Source organism: Pollachius pollachius, assembly GCF_949987615.1.
Source record: "Pollachius pollachius genome assembly, contig: SUPER_4_unloc_1, whole genome shotgun sequence".
In the NCBI taxonomy this organism is placed as follows: domain Eukaryota; kingdom Metazoa; phylum Chordata; class Actinopteri; order Gadiformes; family Gadidae; genus Pollachius; species Pollachius pollachius.
In genome coordinates, this window is record NW_027641692.1 from 48,116 (window position 1) to 64,562 (window position 16,447).

The 16,447-nt window shown below is 46.3% G+C and overlaps 3 protein-coding genes across 4 annotated transcripts in view; all 3 read right to left on the reverse strand.

Moving 5' to 3' along the window:
* Positions 1-818: 818 nt before the first annotated feature.
* On the reverse strand, positions 819-4,775 carry klhl42 (kelch-like family, member 42). Of its 2 annotated transcripts, XM_079759136.1 has the most exons (3): positions 3,649-4,775; positions 2,529-2,722; positions 1,541-2,122 (listed from the first exon to the last, which is right to left on the reverse strand). In XM_079759136.1, the coding sequence occupies exons 1-3, from the start codon at positions 4,440-4,442 to the stop codon at positions 1,674-1,676; spliced, it is 1,437 nt and encodes a 478-aa protein (XP_079615262.1). In that variant the 5' UTR covers positions 4,443-4,775; the 3' UTR covers positions 1,541-1,673. The 2 variants fall into 2 exon arrangements, with proteins under 2 accessions (XP_079615261.1, XP_079615262.1); XM_079759135.1 differs by lacking the exon at positions 2,529-2,722 and having other exon boundaries at positions 819-2,122.
* Positions 4,776-6,605: 1,830 nt separating this feature from the next.
* On the reverse strand, positions 6,606-7,838 carry LOC307075419 (zinc finger protein RFP-like). Its single transcript, XM_079759120.1, is given in 2 exon segments — positions 6,606-7,751; positions 7,753-7,838. Coding segments are annotated over 2 exon segments (1,206 nt in total). The 5' UTR covers positions 7,824-7,838; the 3' UTR covers positions 6,606-6,616.
* Positions 7,839-14,367: 6,529 nt separating this feature from the next.
* The window catches only part of LOC307075424 (uncharacterized protein), a 218,095-nt gene continuing 216,015 nt past the window's right edge, over positions 14,368-16,447 (reverse strand). Inside the window, exon 40 of the mRNA XM_079759124.1 lies at positions 14,368-15,851. Coding sequence (XP_079615250.1) covers positions 15,304-15,851 — 548 coding nt within the window. The 3' untranslated portion in view covers positions 14,368-15,303. The remainder of the gene's footprint in view (positions 15,852-16,447) is intronic.

A 16,447-nucleotide genomic window follows, 5' to 3' on the forward strand; every position in this document is an offset into this window, starting at 1 on the left:
TGTCGCCATTCTGGTCCCTATAGGGAGTCCAGCTCAGTGCAACTGGAGTGAATGTGTTGTGATGCTACGCAACCCGCCGGATCGATCAGAGGTTGATGAGCGTGTTTGATTCCCCCCCCTCCCCCGCCATTCGCACCCCCCTTTGGCGGAGCTATGAATTAAATATGAAAATCCAGTCGAAAGCATTCAAACCCGACTTTAATTGGGCATTTAATTACAAGTCCTGTTGACCGAAATCATGTAACCCCAATGGTCTGCGAGCTATGTCGTTCATTTTTTTAAATCTATTTGTTGTTTTGCCAAACTGAATCAAACCTTTAGCTGAATGGATTTGCGTCATAATATCATCGCGTAAATCGGTAGCCTTAATTATCTCATGAAGCGGGCATTTGTTTTTTTACTTTCACTAATTTATGCTCAGATGTGAACCTGCAGATTTTTCTGCTCAAAGTGGAGGCTATTTAAATGCAAGAACTGTAATGTTACATAAAACACCACGTGTCATATCGTGCAGAGACGAGGGAACGAGAAAGGGAATCCCTGTGAATAAGAAAACATGGTTTATTTTTAACCATTCGCTTTAATGGGCGTACTGCCACCTGGTGGATATACGGTGTTACTGCACCATGAAGAACGAGTGGAAAAACCATCAGTATTCATATTGTGCCGTCATTCAGCAAATGGTCTAGTTACAACAATGGCATTGGCCCTTGAATATGGTTAAAATAGCTTTCTTTCTTTCAAATACATACAAACACACACACACACAAGACATACTATAGAACGAGCCGTTAAGAAAATGTGCAAATATCCTTTAATACATAAAAAAAAAAATGTAAACGATAAAACAATCGTTTGAAGACCACTGGATAATCACGTGTTTTCTTCAAAGTGTAGATGATCTTAATAAAGGCACCAGAAAACTAAAAAGAACACAAAAACTGCAGTTTTGGTCACTTATTGGCATCATTACTGCATTATGTTCTGGTAGGCCATCGTCAGTATCGTCAGAGTTGCGCTGTGACGGTTATTAAAAGGCACGTGGGACATCCATTTCATGGAATTGCAAATGTTAGCTTTGCGTAGTTTAGTGTAGGCTTATAAAATAACGTCTGCTGAAGACACTTCTGTGCGACAAATCATTTCCTAGTTCTTGTCTAACGTGCGGTGTAAAACTAAAACCTATTTCATTGTCATCCAAGAGAATTGTCAATTCAAGGAATGTAGCGTGTGCAATGTTCATACACATCTCCTCTGTGTAGACAAGCATGAACATTTGTCAAATTTACATTTCTACAAAAATATATTTAAATATTTCCTAATTGGGTAATACGCCCAAGGTCCTTGGGAGGATTCAAGACGGTTCTCCCCCAGAAAACTGAGATCCGAGGAGAAAGGTAACTCCACCTCTTCCCTCTGGTACAAGTACGTGTTCTAGGAGCCCCGATTACCCCAAGTCCACCCGACAGAACTTCCGCCACATCGCCTTCCCCCTGAAACCAGCAATACCCCTTCTCTGGTGTGAGTACCTGCTATAGGAGGGCCACCACCCAGGCTGGAGTGGACCACGAGCCAAACTGATAGAACGGACGCCTGCCACTTAACCAGCAACACACCCATCCCAAGACCCCTACCAGCCAGGGCCCTCCCACCCAGGGCCCCCGTCCCCCCCGTCACAGCCAGGGGGGCAGGTAGAGGGAGCAGAGCAGCATGTTGTGGCCCAGCGCGGGGAAGGGCCCCCCGGACTCCCAGGCGCTGGAGAACAGGTTGAACTTGAGCAGGTGGACGCCCACGCCGCGGCTCATTATGTAGACGCCGCCGTTGTGGAGCGCGCACGTCAGGTTGAGTCCGGAGCGGAAGGCGTTCTCCTTCAGCCGCAGCCACTCCCCCGTGGCCACGTTGTACGACTGCACCCTCAGCGTGTTCTCCGACTGGCTGGGGGCGCGGTGGCGCCCGGCGCCCGGCCCGGCCCCCCAGAGGTTGTGGGTGTATCCCCCCACCAGGTAGAGGGTGCCCTCCACCGACAGCATCTGCTGCTTGCGGACGTGTCGCGTGCGGCAGGAGCGCAGCACGCTCCAGACGTCTGACGACGGGCAGTAGCGCAGCACGTCCAGGTTCCTGTCTGCGGGGGGGGGAGTGACAAAGAGTGAGAGTGAGAATGAGTGGCAAAAAAACAAACCTGGAATAAAACACCCATGGGCGCCTTGTTCTGTTGCTGGAGGTCAGAAGCTGAGGAGAGCTACGTCCGAGGCAAGTCTTAGAAATCACTCGAATTCAACAATGAATTCCTGTAGGTCTTTGAATGTAGAACTGAATATTTGTATTGTGTTATTAACCACTTCATACATAATGCCAGAGAAACATTGCAGAATCACAAGATGTTTCTCCTTGAAAGAGTTTGGAACCGCTCCGACGAGTCGGAACGAAAGCGTCTCCTCCGGAGACAGTGTTACGAGGACTCTGCGCTTTTAATATAAAATACTCTTGGCTGTGTGAGAAGTTCCTCTGCGGAGCGGTGGACAGCCCACCTCGCCGCGTGTAGCCCCCCATGACGTAGATCATCCCCTGGCACTCGCTGGCCGAGAACTCGGCCAGCGGCTCGGGCATGGAGGAGACGCAGGTCCACCAGTCCGCCTCGGGGCTGTAGCTCTCCACCGTGCCCAGGCTCTGCCCCCCCACCGCAAACAGCCGCCCCTGAGCTGCCAGCAGCCTGAAGTTGGACCTGCAACGGGACGCCGCTGTATCACCGTTCAATACATTAGGTTAGAACTATTCACTGGGTATGATTCGGTTTTTGTTGGTGGGTCTCAAGTTCATGGGATGTGTTCGAAAAGCATTGGGGAGGCATGTGGCTCAGGAGGTAATAATAATAATAATAATAATAATAATAATGGATTGAATTTATATAGCGCTTTTCTAGACACTCAAAGACGCTTTACAGTGAAGGGGGGACCTCACTAACCAACACCAGTGTGTAGCACCCACTGGGGTGATGCACGGCAGCCAATCTGCGCCAGAACGCTCACCACACACCAGCTGGAGGTGGAGAGGGAGGGAATCAATGAGTCGGCCGATTATACAGGAGGATGATCAGGGGCCAGAGTGAATGAGCCTGGTTGGGCCAGGACACCGGGAAAACCCCTACTCTTTGCGATAAGTGCCCTGGGATCTTTAATGACCTCAGTGAGTCAGGACCTCGGTTTTACGTCTCCTCCGAAGGACGGATAGAGCGGGTTGGCTGGTAACCAGAAGTGTGGAGGTGTCGGCGACACCATGAATGGCTGAATGTTGGGCAGTATTGTAAAGCGCTTTGAGTGGCCACTGGTTAGAAAAGTGCTGTATAAACGCCCTCCATTTACATTTACATTCAGGAAGTTCAAACACACCATCTTGGTACTTCTTGACCAGAGATTCTAGAATAACCAAGCCACCAGAAACCATTATTCTCATTTTGGTGAAAGGGTGCAAAGGTGGCTGCCTGGAATGAGTTACTACTAATGAGTGATTACTCTACACACTATGTCCTGCGTTTACATAGTGTGACAACATGTTAAATGCTCCTATACCCCTTCTGTATGAATGTGGTTGTGATGTTGGTAGAAGGAAGGTTGCGCTGGTTAAACCAATAGAGATACAGTATGGTCAAACCTCTTTTGGTTGAGTGGTGCGATCTGGACCCATTCGTTCCGACAGGGGTTGTAGCAGTGAGCGGCAGACATCTCCTGGCTGGCCACCCGGTATCCACCGACGATGAACAGATAGTTGTGCAGCACCGTGTAGCCGTAGCCTCGGACGTTCCTCATGTCGGAGGGCAGATTGTGGCTGAAAAGGGGTTTCCAACACCTCTCCGCGTCCCCATACCGCAACATGGACCAGGGGGCGGCGCCATCCTGATCCGGTCGCCCGGCCGCTACTCCGTCCGACGGCGCGCCAACACGGGTGAAGTCTCCGATCGCAACCAGAGTGGCGGTGCCCGCCATGCGCATCTCCCGCACCTGGTCCCGGAGCTCTGGGGACAGCGTATGGAACTCGGGGCGTCTCAGCATTGGGTGGTAGTGGCAGGTCATAAACTGGAGGCAGGCGTGGCGCAGGTCGTTGGTCCCGTACACCTCGGAGAGCCGGTAGAGATCCACACAGTTCTCCGGTCGGATCTCCGACGGGAGAAGCTTGAAGATGGGCGTGACCTGTAGGAAGGACGCCGTCTCGATCAGGTCTTCCAGCGTCTCGTCCGCGATGTGCACCTTGGACGTGTTAATGAACCCGAGGACCAGCTCCAGACCCTGACCGCTCAGACCCTGCAACTGGACGGAGTCCGCCGTGGACTCCCGCATGCCCGAGCCGTACAGCGCACGGAAGTAGTCGCTGTTCTCGATCAGCTTGAGCTTGTCCACCTCGTAGGTTTTATCATCCATCACGATAGCCACGACTTTTTCGGACGACATGTTTGAAGCTTGTAATGTTTCGTCGCTGCATTAGTGACTTACAGTATCCAGTTGAAGGCAACGTTTAGGAGAAACTTGTTGACATCTGTGCAGCAAGGGCGGACTGATCATCGGAACCCGATCCATATATGGTCATGTTTAACCCATAGCTCTAACACACACACAGGTTTTATCCAGCAAACTGTTAATCCCGAGATTGAGTGGTCCTTATAAATACATTATCGCAAACTAATGTTTCCCTGTTGGCGACGTTCACCGTCTGAAACATTGTGTCTGATAAACAGAGTTGATTCCTCCTTACTTCTAGCTCTTTACATAGCGTTTGCGAGTGGTTGACTGTTTTGAAGCAGAGAGCTGTCACGTTTGTTTTGATTCTGAAACCAACGTCATTTCCGGGATTCGGGGATGTATTTTAAAGTAACGCGCCGTTGTGTTGGCGCCCTCTGTTGGCACATATTGGAGTATGTGCCAACAGATACTCCTACTACTGTGGTCAGTTGCTACTGACCACAGTAGCAACTGACCACAACCGAATATCCGGCAAATATCAAACCTGCTGCTAACTTTTCCCTGCTAAAATACGAGATAGGTTTTAGTTTATTTTTCAACATCAGCTAATTGGTTTTGGAAACAGACTGTCTATAGTGATCTTACCCTGCTTTTCACCGTCTATTAAAACAACAACTATACGATGCGCATCTTGCAGGCAGGCAAATGTGAAAGGTCACGTTGATAGCCTATGACGTCACCTACCGGCAGCGCAGGTAGACGGGGCCACCAACTTTACTTCTATATTATTACTTTTAGTAATAATATAGAATAATAATTTATACATCACACGTTCATTTTTAAATGTGCATGTGTAATTTGACGAAGCATTGACCATTTAAATGGCCACTCAAAAGGGCACTTGGGACATTCACAGGCAAAGGGGCAGGTGCTCAGGCACCCAGAGCCCTCTTAACGTGCCTGCCATAGAGAGCTGCTGGGATCCAAGGGGCTGGAAGGACCTTCCAGGTGTGCTGCTAGGATAACCAACAGAGGGCTCTGGAGAAACATCTGCTCAGTTTGGAGGATTTAATCTGAAGAAACAGGAAGGATTATCGGCTGAACACACATGAACATTCAGTTGGTCCGACTGAATTGTTTATTACCATTATGCTTTAACAACGAATATAACTGAAGAATAGTCACTTAAAAGTACAAAATAAACAGAACAACTGAAAGAATAGTACCAAACATTACAGATCATTAACAGTTGTGCGTGCCCGTGTCATTGACTCTCTTAGCGCCTTTATTTCTAAAAGGAGACTAACGACACACCTGGTGACTTATTTAGACCATAAGTAATGTAATGTAATGTAAGACAATGAATAACACAATCCTGGATTAGCTACAGACGAGAGCAGAGATAGGAAAGAGCAGGATGGGGAGAGGAGAGACGACAAGACAAAGTCACAGTACTCACACACATGGTGGGAATCTTTACATGTAGTCACTGTGAGCTTTGTTTAAGTGTGTAATTCATGAAGGGTTGTTGTATGGAGATTAAGTCATTAACTGGTTCATTAACTACAAACTTTTACTAGTCTTCAACGATTTTAAACGATCCATCGATCTCGAAATTATGAAAATTACTGTTTTAGGCATCAAACAAATGTATCTATTGTATTACACAGAGACAGTATTTCTACTGAACACTATTAGACTGGAATGTATCTATTTCACTTAAATTAATGATAATGTAGGACTACAAATTCATTATTTTCCCTTCTATTAGAATTTGAAAAGTAAGACAATTGTATTGTTTTGTCATTTACTATCCAAGAGTTAAAACCAATAGAAATGTTAATAAAATTATTATGTTTACAAATGAATCCTCTAAAGATGTTCTACATAACTGCAACTGTTAACAATAGTGTTAAACATATTAATATTAATTAAATATATTAATAATTAAAATTAATTAAAAAATAGACAAAAATGTAATCTACCCTTTTATAAAGGGTTGTATTCAACAACGGGGGTTCGATTCTTTACGTACTTATCCTCGTTAAATGACAGCAGTACGACATTAATGCAGTTCTCTCAGAACTCACATAGTAGAGATTATCATTTAGGATATACAATTAGTTGTTTTGGTTGTTTGTATGGTGCATTATCAAACAAAGGTCCTAATCTGTTTGATTGACAGGTGAGATGATCAGGGGGGCAGAGTTGTTACCCTTATAATCATGGGGACATGGGCAGAGGATTGGATAGAGAGGCTCAGTAAAGCTGCAGCCAGTAGCAGTGTAGATATGAACCCTGGCTTCCACATCATAGAAGGAGAGCAGACCCTCATCATAATCAACAAACACCCCCACCTTCTGGAGCTCAGCTCTCAGAGGGAGACGGACAGCAGGGTTATCTTTAAATACCAACCCGTCCTTGTAGTAGTAAAGAGTCCAGTAACCGTTCTCAGGGGTCCGCTCTGTCAGACCTTTTCTGTCTATGGACTCTCTGGCCACTCCTACAAACCATCCAGTCTTGTCTTTAACCTGGACCTCAAAGTAAAATCTACCTGAGGAGAAGCTCTGCCTCGTGAGAATATACATTTTCTGTGTAAATCTCTTAGGGTTGTCTGGGAGTTTCTTCCTCACTCCTCCATGATGTACTTGTTTCCTATCCTCAGACAGGATGAGCTGGGAAGCAGCTGTATCAGGATCCAGAGTCACATCCACTTCATACTGCTGGACCCTCTTCAGTTCAGCATCAGGCAGCTTCTTCATCCCCATGTTCAGTGTCTCCTCCAGCTGATCCAGGGATCTCCTCAAGGTCCCTGCGTATGACGGAGGACGGACCTCCACCGTGGTCCAGTCCCTGGTGGGTGGAGGATCTTTCAGGGATCTGAAAACCTGGAGGAAGCGGAGGTGGTCTTCAGCGTGTGAGAGCTGCTTCACCTCTGAGCTTCTATTGGTCAGATCTTCTATTTCCTGCTCCAGCTCTTTGATGAGGTCTTCAGCTTGTTTCACTGTGGATTTCCGTTTCTCTTGAACCTTTTGGTTGAATTCATTCCGGCCCTTTTCAACACGTCCTATCAGAGCAGTGAAGACCTGCCCACCATGGGGTATCTTTCTGTCTGCGTCTTTGTTGCTCAGTTCCACTGTATCTTTGATCTCCTTAATCTTTTGTTTTCTCTCCTGGATCATCTGCGGAACTTCAGCCTCTATCTTCCCCAGCTGGGCCGTCTTCACTTCATATTCCTCCTTTAGAGGTATAACAGGATGTGACTTGTGGTCTGTCACTGTGCACAACAGACACACACACCTGTTCAGTCGGGCAGAAGAGCTCCAGAAGTTGGTTGTGTTTCTTACACATCCTGTCTTCAAACCGGTCCATAGGCTCGACCAGCCGATGTTTCTTCAGGCCAGCGACTCTCTGATGTGGCTCCAGGTGGGTTTGGCAGTAAGAGATAAGACACACTAGGCAGGACTTCACGGCCTGCAGCTGGGTCCACATGGTGTGGTAGCTGGACTGATGAACACATCCAGACAGATGGAACATGAAAATTTTCCTCAGACCAGGAAGTGTTAACAGAGGCCATTCCTAGACACAGATGACAAGGTTTATGTATTGAGCAATTATATATTTCTAATTCCATCAATTCCTTATCTTGTGCTGCTTTACTCACCTTGTTGTGTTTTCTGTCTTTCAGACCATTTGCATTTCATTTTTCTCCTGAAAGAGAGGACTGCTTCCACGTCGGTTGTCTTTGGTTTCTATGAACCTTAGGTTTCGTTTCCTGAGCAACAGGTCCTCTCCTCTCCTAACCCTTACACCTGGCTCCTCCCCTTACACCTGGCTCCTCCTCTTACACCTGGCTCCTCCCCTAACACCTCACTCCGCCCCCACGGACACACAGTTCCCTGACGTTTTAACCTGGATGTGGGCACATTCATGAACTGTCTAGGCTACCTCATATTCGCTATTTGTTCTCTTCTTTCCAGCATTAAAATATGTTCAACCTTTAAAGGCAGGACACAGAGAGCCCGGGAAAACAAGATATGTTGATTATTTCGTGGTGATTTGTGCCTAACTGTGATTAAGAGCTATACAATTACATTTTACTTGATTTTGACTGTGGCTGATATTTTCACCACATTCTTTGTAAAACAACCCTCTCAATGTGTGCCCATATAACATTATTATGGTTGTTATTTAATATTGAGTTAACACTGGCAGTTAAAAAAGGCTTGTCTCACAGACTTTAACCTCATAAAGCCGCCGAGTAATGTGACTCGGGGTAGGGCAGACGAACCAGACCGACGAGTTCACCTTCGGTCAGAGACAAAAAAAATAGGTTTACCTAGAAAATTCACAATTTATAAGTTCATAGATGGTTTTGTTTATAACAGTATTGTGGGGATAGCGAGGAGCAGCGACACGTGAGGACACATTCCTTCACACTCTGCAAGTGGAGAACTTTATTCATCAATTCATTGATGATATAATGCCCCGCCCCCCCCCCCCCAGTCCTTAATCACTAGTTATGAAGTCCTTAATAACTGTATGGAGGAATCAAAATGCATGATATTATTAATAATAATAATAATAATAATAATAATAAAAAATTGTTTTAAATAGCTCCTTTTACGATACTCAAGGTCGCTTCACAAGAGTGGGAGGTGAGGGTGAATCTGTAGGCAAGTGAGTGAGCGTGCAAAATGCGCAAGGCGCTGGGTGGGGTTGTGAGAAAAGGTGTGCTTTCGTGTACTTTTTGAAAGTGTCCACAGAAGGGGCACAGCGGATGTTGGGGGGAGCTGGTTCCACAGAGTGGGGGCGGACAGGCAAAAGGCCCTGTCCCCAGAGGTCTCCAGTCTCTTGCGGGGAATTGCCAGCCGGTCCTTGTCAGAGGACCTGAGGGACCGCAGGTTGGTGTAGGGGTGGAGGAGGTCAGAGAGGTAACGGGGGCCAGAGCGTGAAGGGACTCGTATCTGAGTAATAGAATTTTGAATTTAATGCAGAATTTGACTGGTAACCAGTGGAGCTGCATCAGGGTGGGGGTGATAATAATAAATATAATATTAATACATTTCATTTATAGTGTCCTTTTCATCCGAAGATCTCAAAGGGCTACAGGTTAAAAGCAGTGTTGTTAAAAAAAATATATATATGTATTTATTTTAAAAACAAAAATAAAAATAAAAAAAACATATAAAAACATCTAAGAATGGGAGCCAAAGGTTTTCTTAAAAAGAAATGTTTCAAGACCTTTTTTAAAGCAATCAGTGGATTGTGGCGCCCTCAAGGTGTCAGGGAGGGCATTCCACAGGCGGGGGGCGGCAGCACAGAAGGCACTATCTCCATGGTCCTAAGCTTGGTTCTGGGTACGTGGAGGAGGTTAGAGTGAGTGGAGCGAGGGAGCGTGTTGTGTTGTGTTGGTTGAGAAGTTCTTTGAGGTGGGCGGGGGGGCATGTCCATGGATACATTGGTGAGTGAGGAGGGAAACCTTGTACTCAATCCTGGTGGACACCGGAAGCCAGTGGAGTGAGTGGAGGATGGGGGTAATGTGCTCATGCTTGCGCGCTCTCATCAGGATCCTAGCTGCAGAGTTTTGTATGTATTGGTGCCTCTGCAGGCTCTTGCTAGGGATCCCGATGAGTTGTGCGTTACAGAAGTCCAGTCTGGAGGAGATAAAGGCATGAACTAGTTTTTCGGAGTCTGAGAGGGAGAGAATGGGGCGGAGTTTGGAAATGTTGCGGAGGTGATAGAAGGAGGTCTTGCAGAGGTGGTTGATATGGGATTCAAAAGTGAGTTGGGGGTCATTTTTTACACCAAGATTTGTGATGGTTGATGAGAGGGATATTGGAGCCAGAAAATGTGATGCTGGTTATGGAGGATGATTTGGTCTGGTGAGAGGTGCCGACCAGGGTGGCTTCGGTTTTGGAACTGTTGAGTTGGAGGAAATTGTGCTCCAGGGTGATGTGCTGCCAGGGCTTAATGCCAGTTAAGACCCTGGCAGCTGAGTTCTGCACATATTGCAGTCTGTCCAGGGTTTTAGAGGGGAGACCGGTGAGTATGGCGTTGCAGTAGTCCAGGCAGGTAGACATGAAGCAGTGGATCAGTGGATCCCCGTCATCTGACCCCCCCTCCCACTCATACTGCACAGTTGTTGTGATGTGCAGAATGTTATACACTTGGTCTCATGTGCAGGATGTCTTGCACTTGGTTATTTGAAATTTGTGTACCAGTTCCCCCATCCAGAATGCAGATCTTGTGACGTTCTTAATGTGGGACTGGAATGATAGGGTGGGGTCCAGGATGACACTCAGGTTGCGGACTTCGGGTGATTGGGTGATGAGGCAGCCATCCACTTCCAGGAGTAGATCACCAACCTTCCTGAGCAGTGACTTGGGGGCCACCACCATGAGTTCAGTTTTATTGTTGTTCAGTTTGAGGTGGTTGGAGGTCATCCAGGTTTTTAGTTCTTGCAGACAGTTGATGAGTGGACCAGGCGGGAGCTGAGTGGAGGGTTTGGTGCTGATGTATAGTTGAGTGTCATCAGCATAACAGCAGAAAGTGAGACCGTGGTGACAAATAATTTGGCCAAGAGGGAGCATGTATATGGTGAAGAGGAGGGCCGAGCACAGATCCCTGTGGTACGCCATGATTGACTGGAGCCAGGGTGGAGTTGGCATCTTTCAGGGTGAAATATTGTTTGCGGTTGGAAAGGTAGGACTGAAACCAGGAGAGAGCTGAGCCCCTGAGGCCGATGAGCTCAGAGAGACGAGTAAGGAGGATGGAATGGGTAAAACTGTGTAAAAGGCTGCAGAGAGATCGAGGAGGCTGAGAATGGAGATGAGGCCATTGTCGGCGGCAGTGAGAAGGTCGTTGGTGATATTAATGATAATGAAGTCATAATAATAAGAAATAAATACAAATTCAAACTCCGCCTTATTCTTGTTCAACATGTCTCCAGGTGTGTCTGTGATGATTTTTAAGAGTTTTAAATGTGCAATTTTTTATGATTTGTTGCGGCTGTGGACCGACGGCCCGCTCTCATATGTTAAACCCTCGTGTTCACGGATTCCTGTGAGACCAGGTTGGTTTGACATTTGTACCCAAATTGCAAGGAGCAGGGAGGGGTTACACAGCGTTTGAGGTTATATGTGGTAATAGAACAGGTAGTGGTTGGACAGTGTTTAAGGATATATGTGTTAATGGAACAGGTAGGGGTTAGACAGTGTTTAAGGATATATGTGGTAATGGAACAGGTAGGGGTTAGACAGCGTTTGAGGTTATATGTGGTAATGGAACAGGTAGGGGTTAGACAGTGTTTAAGGATATATGTGGTAATGGAACAGGTAGGGGTTAGACAGCGTTTGAGGTTATATGTGGTAATGGAACAGGTAGGGGTTAGACAGTGTTTAAGGATATATGTGGTAATGGAACAGGTAGGGGTTAGACAGCGTTTGAGGTTATATGTGGTAATGGAACAGGTAGGGGTTAGACAGTGTTTGAAGATATATGTGCGGCATTCAAAAACACAATATACAATAATTGGCTTTTTCCTGTTACAGCATTTATTTCAGTAGCATAGCAAGTGTTTCCTTCAGTTACAGCAATTGTCAATATTATACATTTGAAATGTTTCATTGGTTAAAGCAATTTTCAATATTACAACATTTTGGGTTTCCTTCGCTGACATCAAACCACTCAGTATTATACATCACCAGCAGCAATAAAGTCAGTATTATATATTATAAATCTCAAGTTCCACCTGGTGCGTCAGTGTCACACCATCGCAAGCAATCGACCCCCCCGTCTGGACGGAGGTAAAAAGAAAATAAAAATGTGTGGAGGGGGGCCACTGGGAGGGTACGAGCTCAGTTTTACGGGGCCACCGCCAGAACCCCCCCTTATCAGCACGGCTGTGATTCTCTTTGGCACTCGGCCGACAGCCTTGTACCTACGACCAAATCACAGCCGTGCTGATATTCAGAAGGCTACAACAGCACTCCCTCTCGTGTGATATTGCTTAATTATTTTGTTGAACCAAAATTCAATAAAAAGTCTGATTTTCATTGGTTGGTTATTATGAAATGTTGATGAATCATTACTTTTGTCAGTTTCAAGCTATTTCTTATATTAACAGAAGGGTACCAACAATGTGTATGATGTATGACTACCTGGAGACATTTGTCGATGACCTCACCCAGCTGTTGAGAATTGACCTTCAGACGTAAACCTCTGAAGTGTGCTCCTTTATATGCGATGCTACAGCACGTGCTTTTGTCCAAAACATTGTGCTATCCTCTGGTTGAGTTTTTATCATCTACAGATAATTTATGTACAAAGAATCCCATTTCACATATCCCATTGATTAAATGCACCTCTGCTGTTTGGGTGTAAATTTTGCCATCACTATTTCTTGTTTCGGAGACGAGGACAACTACTTCCGTCTTTCATGCATCTCCTTTTTCCATCTCTATGTTTGGGGAATGTCATTTGAAGCCATTCCTCAAGTGTTTGGTATGCTGTATATTTGGCACACTTGGTAAAAAATAATACAAATCTTAGATATTTTATGAAATTTCTTCCCCGCTACAATGCGGCAGCCTAATCATTACTACCGATTTTTGCACTTTATTCTGTTTTGGGCAATTCCTACCAATGCAAAAGCAGAAAGCAGTGTTCTGAAACGGAATAAATTAAACGTTTTTAAATCTATTTTGAGTGTAATAGAGAAGAAAATAATTAAAATAATGTTGCAAGTGGCCTGTGTGCATGGCATTCCCATGTTTTTTCAAAGCTGTACATGTCTTTAAAGACACTGATGTGGATGTTTCCAACATTCTCATATAATGTTTTTTACATTTCTTACAGTGCCAATATGTTTTTGAATGAGTTTCTGAAAGCAGTGTTTTAAGATGGGATATATGTAATAATTTGTAAGCCCATGTTGCAAATATAACAAAAAAAACAATAAAAAAATGTTGACGCATGATTGAGGACTATATGGAAATGATACAATTCATCTTAATATTTAATACATTGTTTCTTATGGCGCACATTAACGAGAAAATGTCAAACTGGCACTTCATGTTGGAAAGGTTGCTGACCCCTGGTTACTGTATTCCCTCTCCCTCAGAGAGGGAGAGGGAATTGTATTGAATTCTCCCTCAGAGAGACAGACAGACAGACAGACAGACAGACAGAGAGAGAGACAGAGACAGACAGAGAGAGAGAGTGACAGAGACAGACAGAGAGAGACAGAGACAGAGAGAGAGAGAGAGAGAGAGAGAGAGAGAGAGAGAGAGAGAGAGAGAGAGAGAGAGAGAGAGAGAGAGAGAGAGAGAGAGACTATAACCGACACAGAGACACTGAGGCTGAGGGGTCCCCCCATACCCAGAACCCAGGGAGGAGGTCCTCCTGGGTGGGCCGATTTTCCCCTGCAGAAAACCTGCACCACTAAACTTGCGCCCTGAGAGGCGTGTCGGCGAAAAGCAGAGGCGAGTTCCGGCGCAAATGATACATGGTGCTATCTTACAGATCGATAAAGCAGTTGTTCAACTGACCGACAAACACCTGGTCTACGTGCACTAGCGGATAGCGCAGTGGGTGTTGCTATTTTGACGTACCATGGCAGGTCGAAACTGCAATTTTTTTTCCATAGGGGCTGCATGAATGAACCCTGTAGTAGGCTATGCCATGCGTGAAAATAATAATAACAATGATAAACTCGAGCAAAGTAGACTATATCCTAGCCTTCCAAAACAAAATCTTGTTTTAGGGTATATGATAACGTTGGTTAAATTATTTGGGAAAGAACAGCTGATACAGCGGTAATAAGTTACGCAGAGTAAAGACTTGTTGCGTTGTGTATTTTTCCGTCATAGTAGTAATTCTTGAAGTGGAAATCAAATCAACTTGCCAGGTTGGGTCAGAGGGTTGAATAGCAGGTTTATTGGAGGATGTAATACAGCACAGGTACAGTCTTAGGTGGGATAGTCTCAGTGTAGGAGGTGAGGAGCAGTCTCCAGACGTGCTCCTTGGCTGTCAATCCCTCTTCTCAACAAACCAAAGGTTTAGGGCGAGTATTATAGGAAAGAAAGCGTGAATAACAAAATAACAGTGTCTCCCCTTGATAAGGTATATGGCTATGTCCCAGACGACAGGGTTGGTTCGTCCTTGTTGGGACATCACAAATGACAGAATGTTGGAAATAACACCTCGTACAGTAGGAGAGGCACTGGCCTGTTCCTAGACTAAGAGATGTGAACACAGAGAGACACTAAAATACACCAACATTCTACATTCCTCCCTCTCCATCATATTAAACATAGTTTAAAGATCACCCATTAAATGAGAATTCAGTGGATCTACTGGTAAACAATTAACAATTATCTAAATCCACAAAAGGAAGCATAACTCAATAGCAAGGCAATAGCAAACATAAAAATGCATACTCATCATCCACAAGTAAACCAGGTGTAGGCTAATTAAAAAATAAAAAAACTCATTAGGTTACTCATGATTAAACCAAAACAGATTTAAAATTGTAAAATAAAGGAAATGGACTGTCCAGACACCTCCCTCTGCTGGGCGGTGAAGCTCCACCTTTCTCTGACAGCTCTCTCTGTCCCCAGCAGAAAAGTGGTTCTGTTAGTCTAACAACATTAAAGGGCCCAGAGGAAGGCTTAGCCTTAGAAACGTTGGGGAGTTTGGGGCACCAGACCTTGGGACGGGGTGGGCTCTCTAACACAGCTACCCTGAGGGGGGGCAACACCCTCACCCCCCCCCCCCCCTCACCCCCCTTCCCCTCGTGTGTGTGTGTGTGTGTGTGTGTGTGTGTGTGTGTGTGTGTGTGTCTCTGTGTCTACAACCGACACAGAGACACTGACCCCCCCCATACCCCGACCCCAGGGAGGAGGTCCTCCTGGGTGAAGGAGGACCAGAAGGTGTGGAGGTGTGTCAGTGTGTCTGAGGACCCTCCTCCACCTGGGGACACTCTGTAGAAGGACAGAGAGCCAGCAGGCCGGTCCAGATACACTGCTACTCTGGTGGAGCCAGCGGGGGGGGGAGGGAGGACTGTCTCTCTACCGTTGTACACGGCAGAGTAACGACCATCAGAACAATAAAGACTCCAGGACTTGTTGTTCCATCCAAGCAGGCTGTCACCACCCAGTCCTCTCCTTGTGATACCTCTGTATGTCACTCCTATAACAACACCTCCTTCCCTCTCTACCTCCCAGTAACAGCGGCCAGTCAGAGCCTCTCTACCCAACACCTGGTACTGGGAGTCAAATCTCTCTGGGTGATCCGGATACGACTGGTCCTCTCCGGCCCCCGTCACCTTCCTGTTGTCCTCAGACAGAGAGAGGTCTCTGTGGGCCGTGTTGGGGTCCAGGGTGAGTTCACAGGCATCTGAGGGAGAACCAGACATGATGAGCTGCTGAACCCTTCTTCATCCTCATCATCATCACTGGTACTGTTCTCCTGAACATGACATGTGAGGGGGGGGGGGGGTCATGTGAAGTTACGCTATTGCTTCAGACTCCACCTACACCTACAACCGACAGACAGACACCTCCACTACCCCAGGGAGGAGGTCCGCCCCCTCCCCCTCAGCCCCTCCCCCTCACCGCCCCCAGGAGGGGGTGGTGGGAGGCCCGGACCAGGACCAGGACCAGGACCAGGACCAGGACCCTCAGCCCCGTCAACCACCCCCCCTCCCCCGAGCCCAGATGTTATCTTCATGATGATTGGACAGTATTAATATATGGAAGATACATGATGTCAGCCATCATCCTCATTCCCAGTAGGATCTGATCTCACTTCCTGCTGTGTGGATGGACTTTCCATCTCAGTAGTGAGTGTGTGATGTGATGAATCAAACAGACACTTACACTTCTTTAGAGCTGGTTTCAGCCTCCACACTCCACCGTGCTCCACACTGGGGGGGAAACAAAGTGAGAGCAGCATGTTGAAACATTCACCTTCATCATCAGCCGTCTCATAAC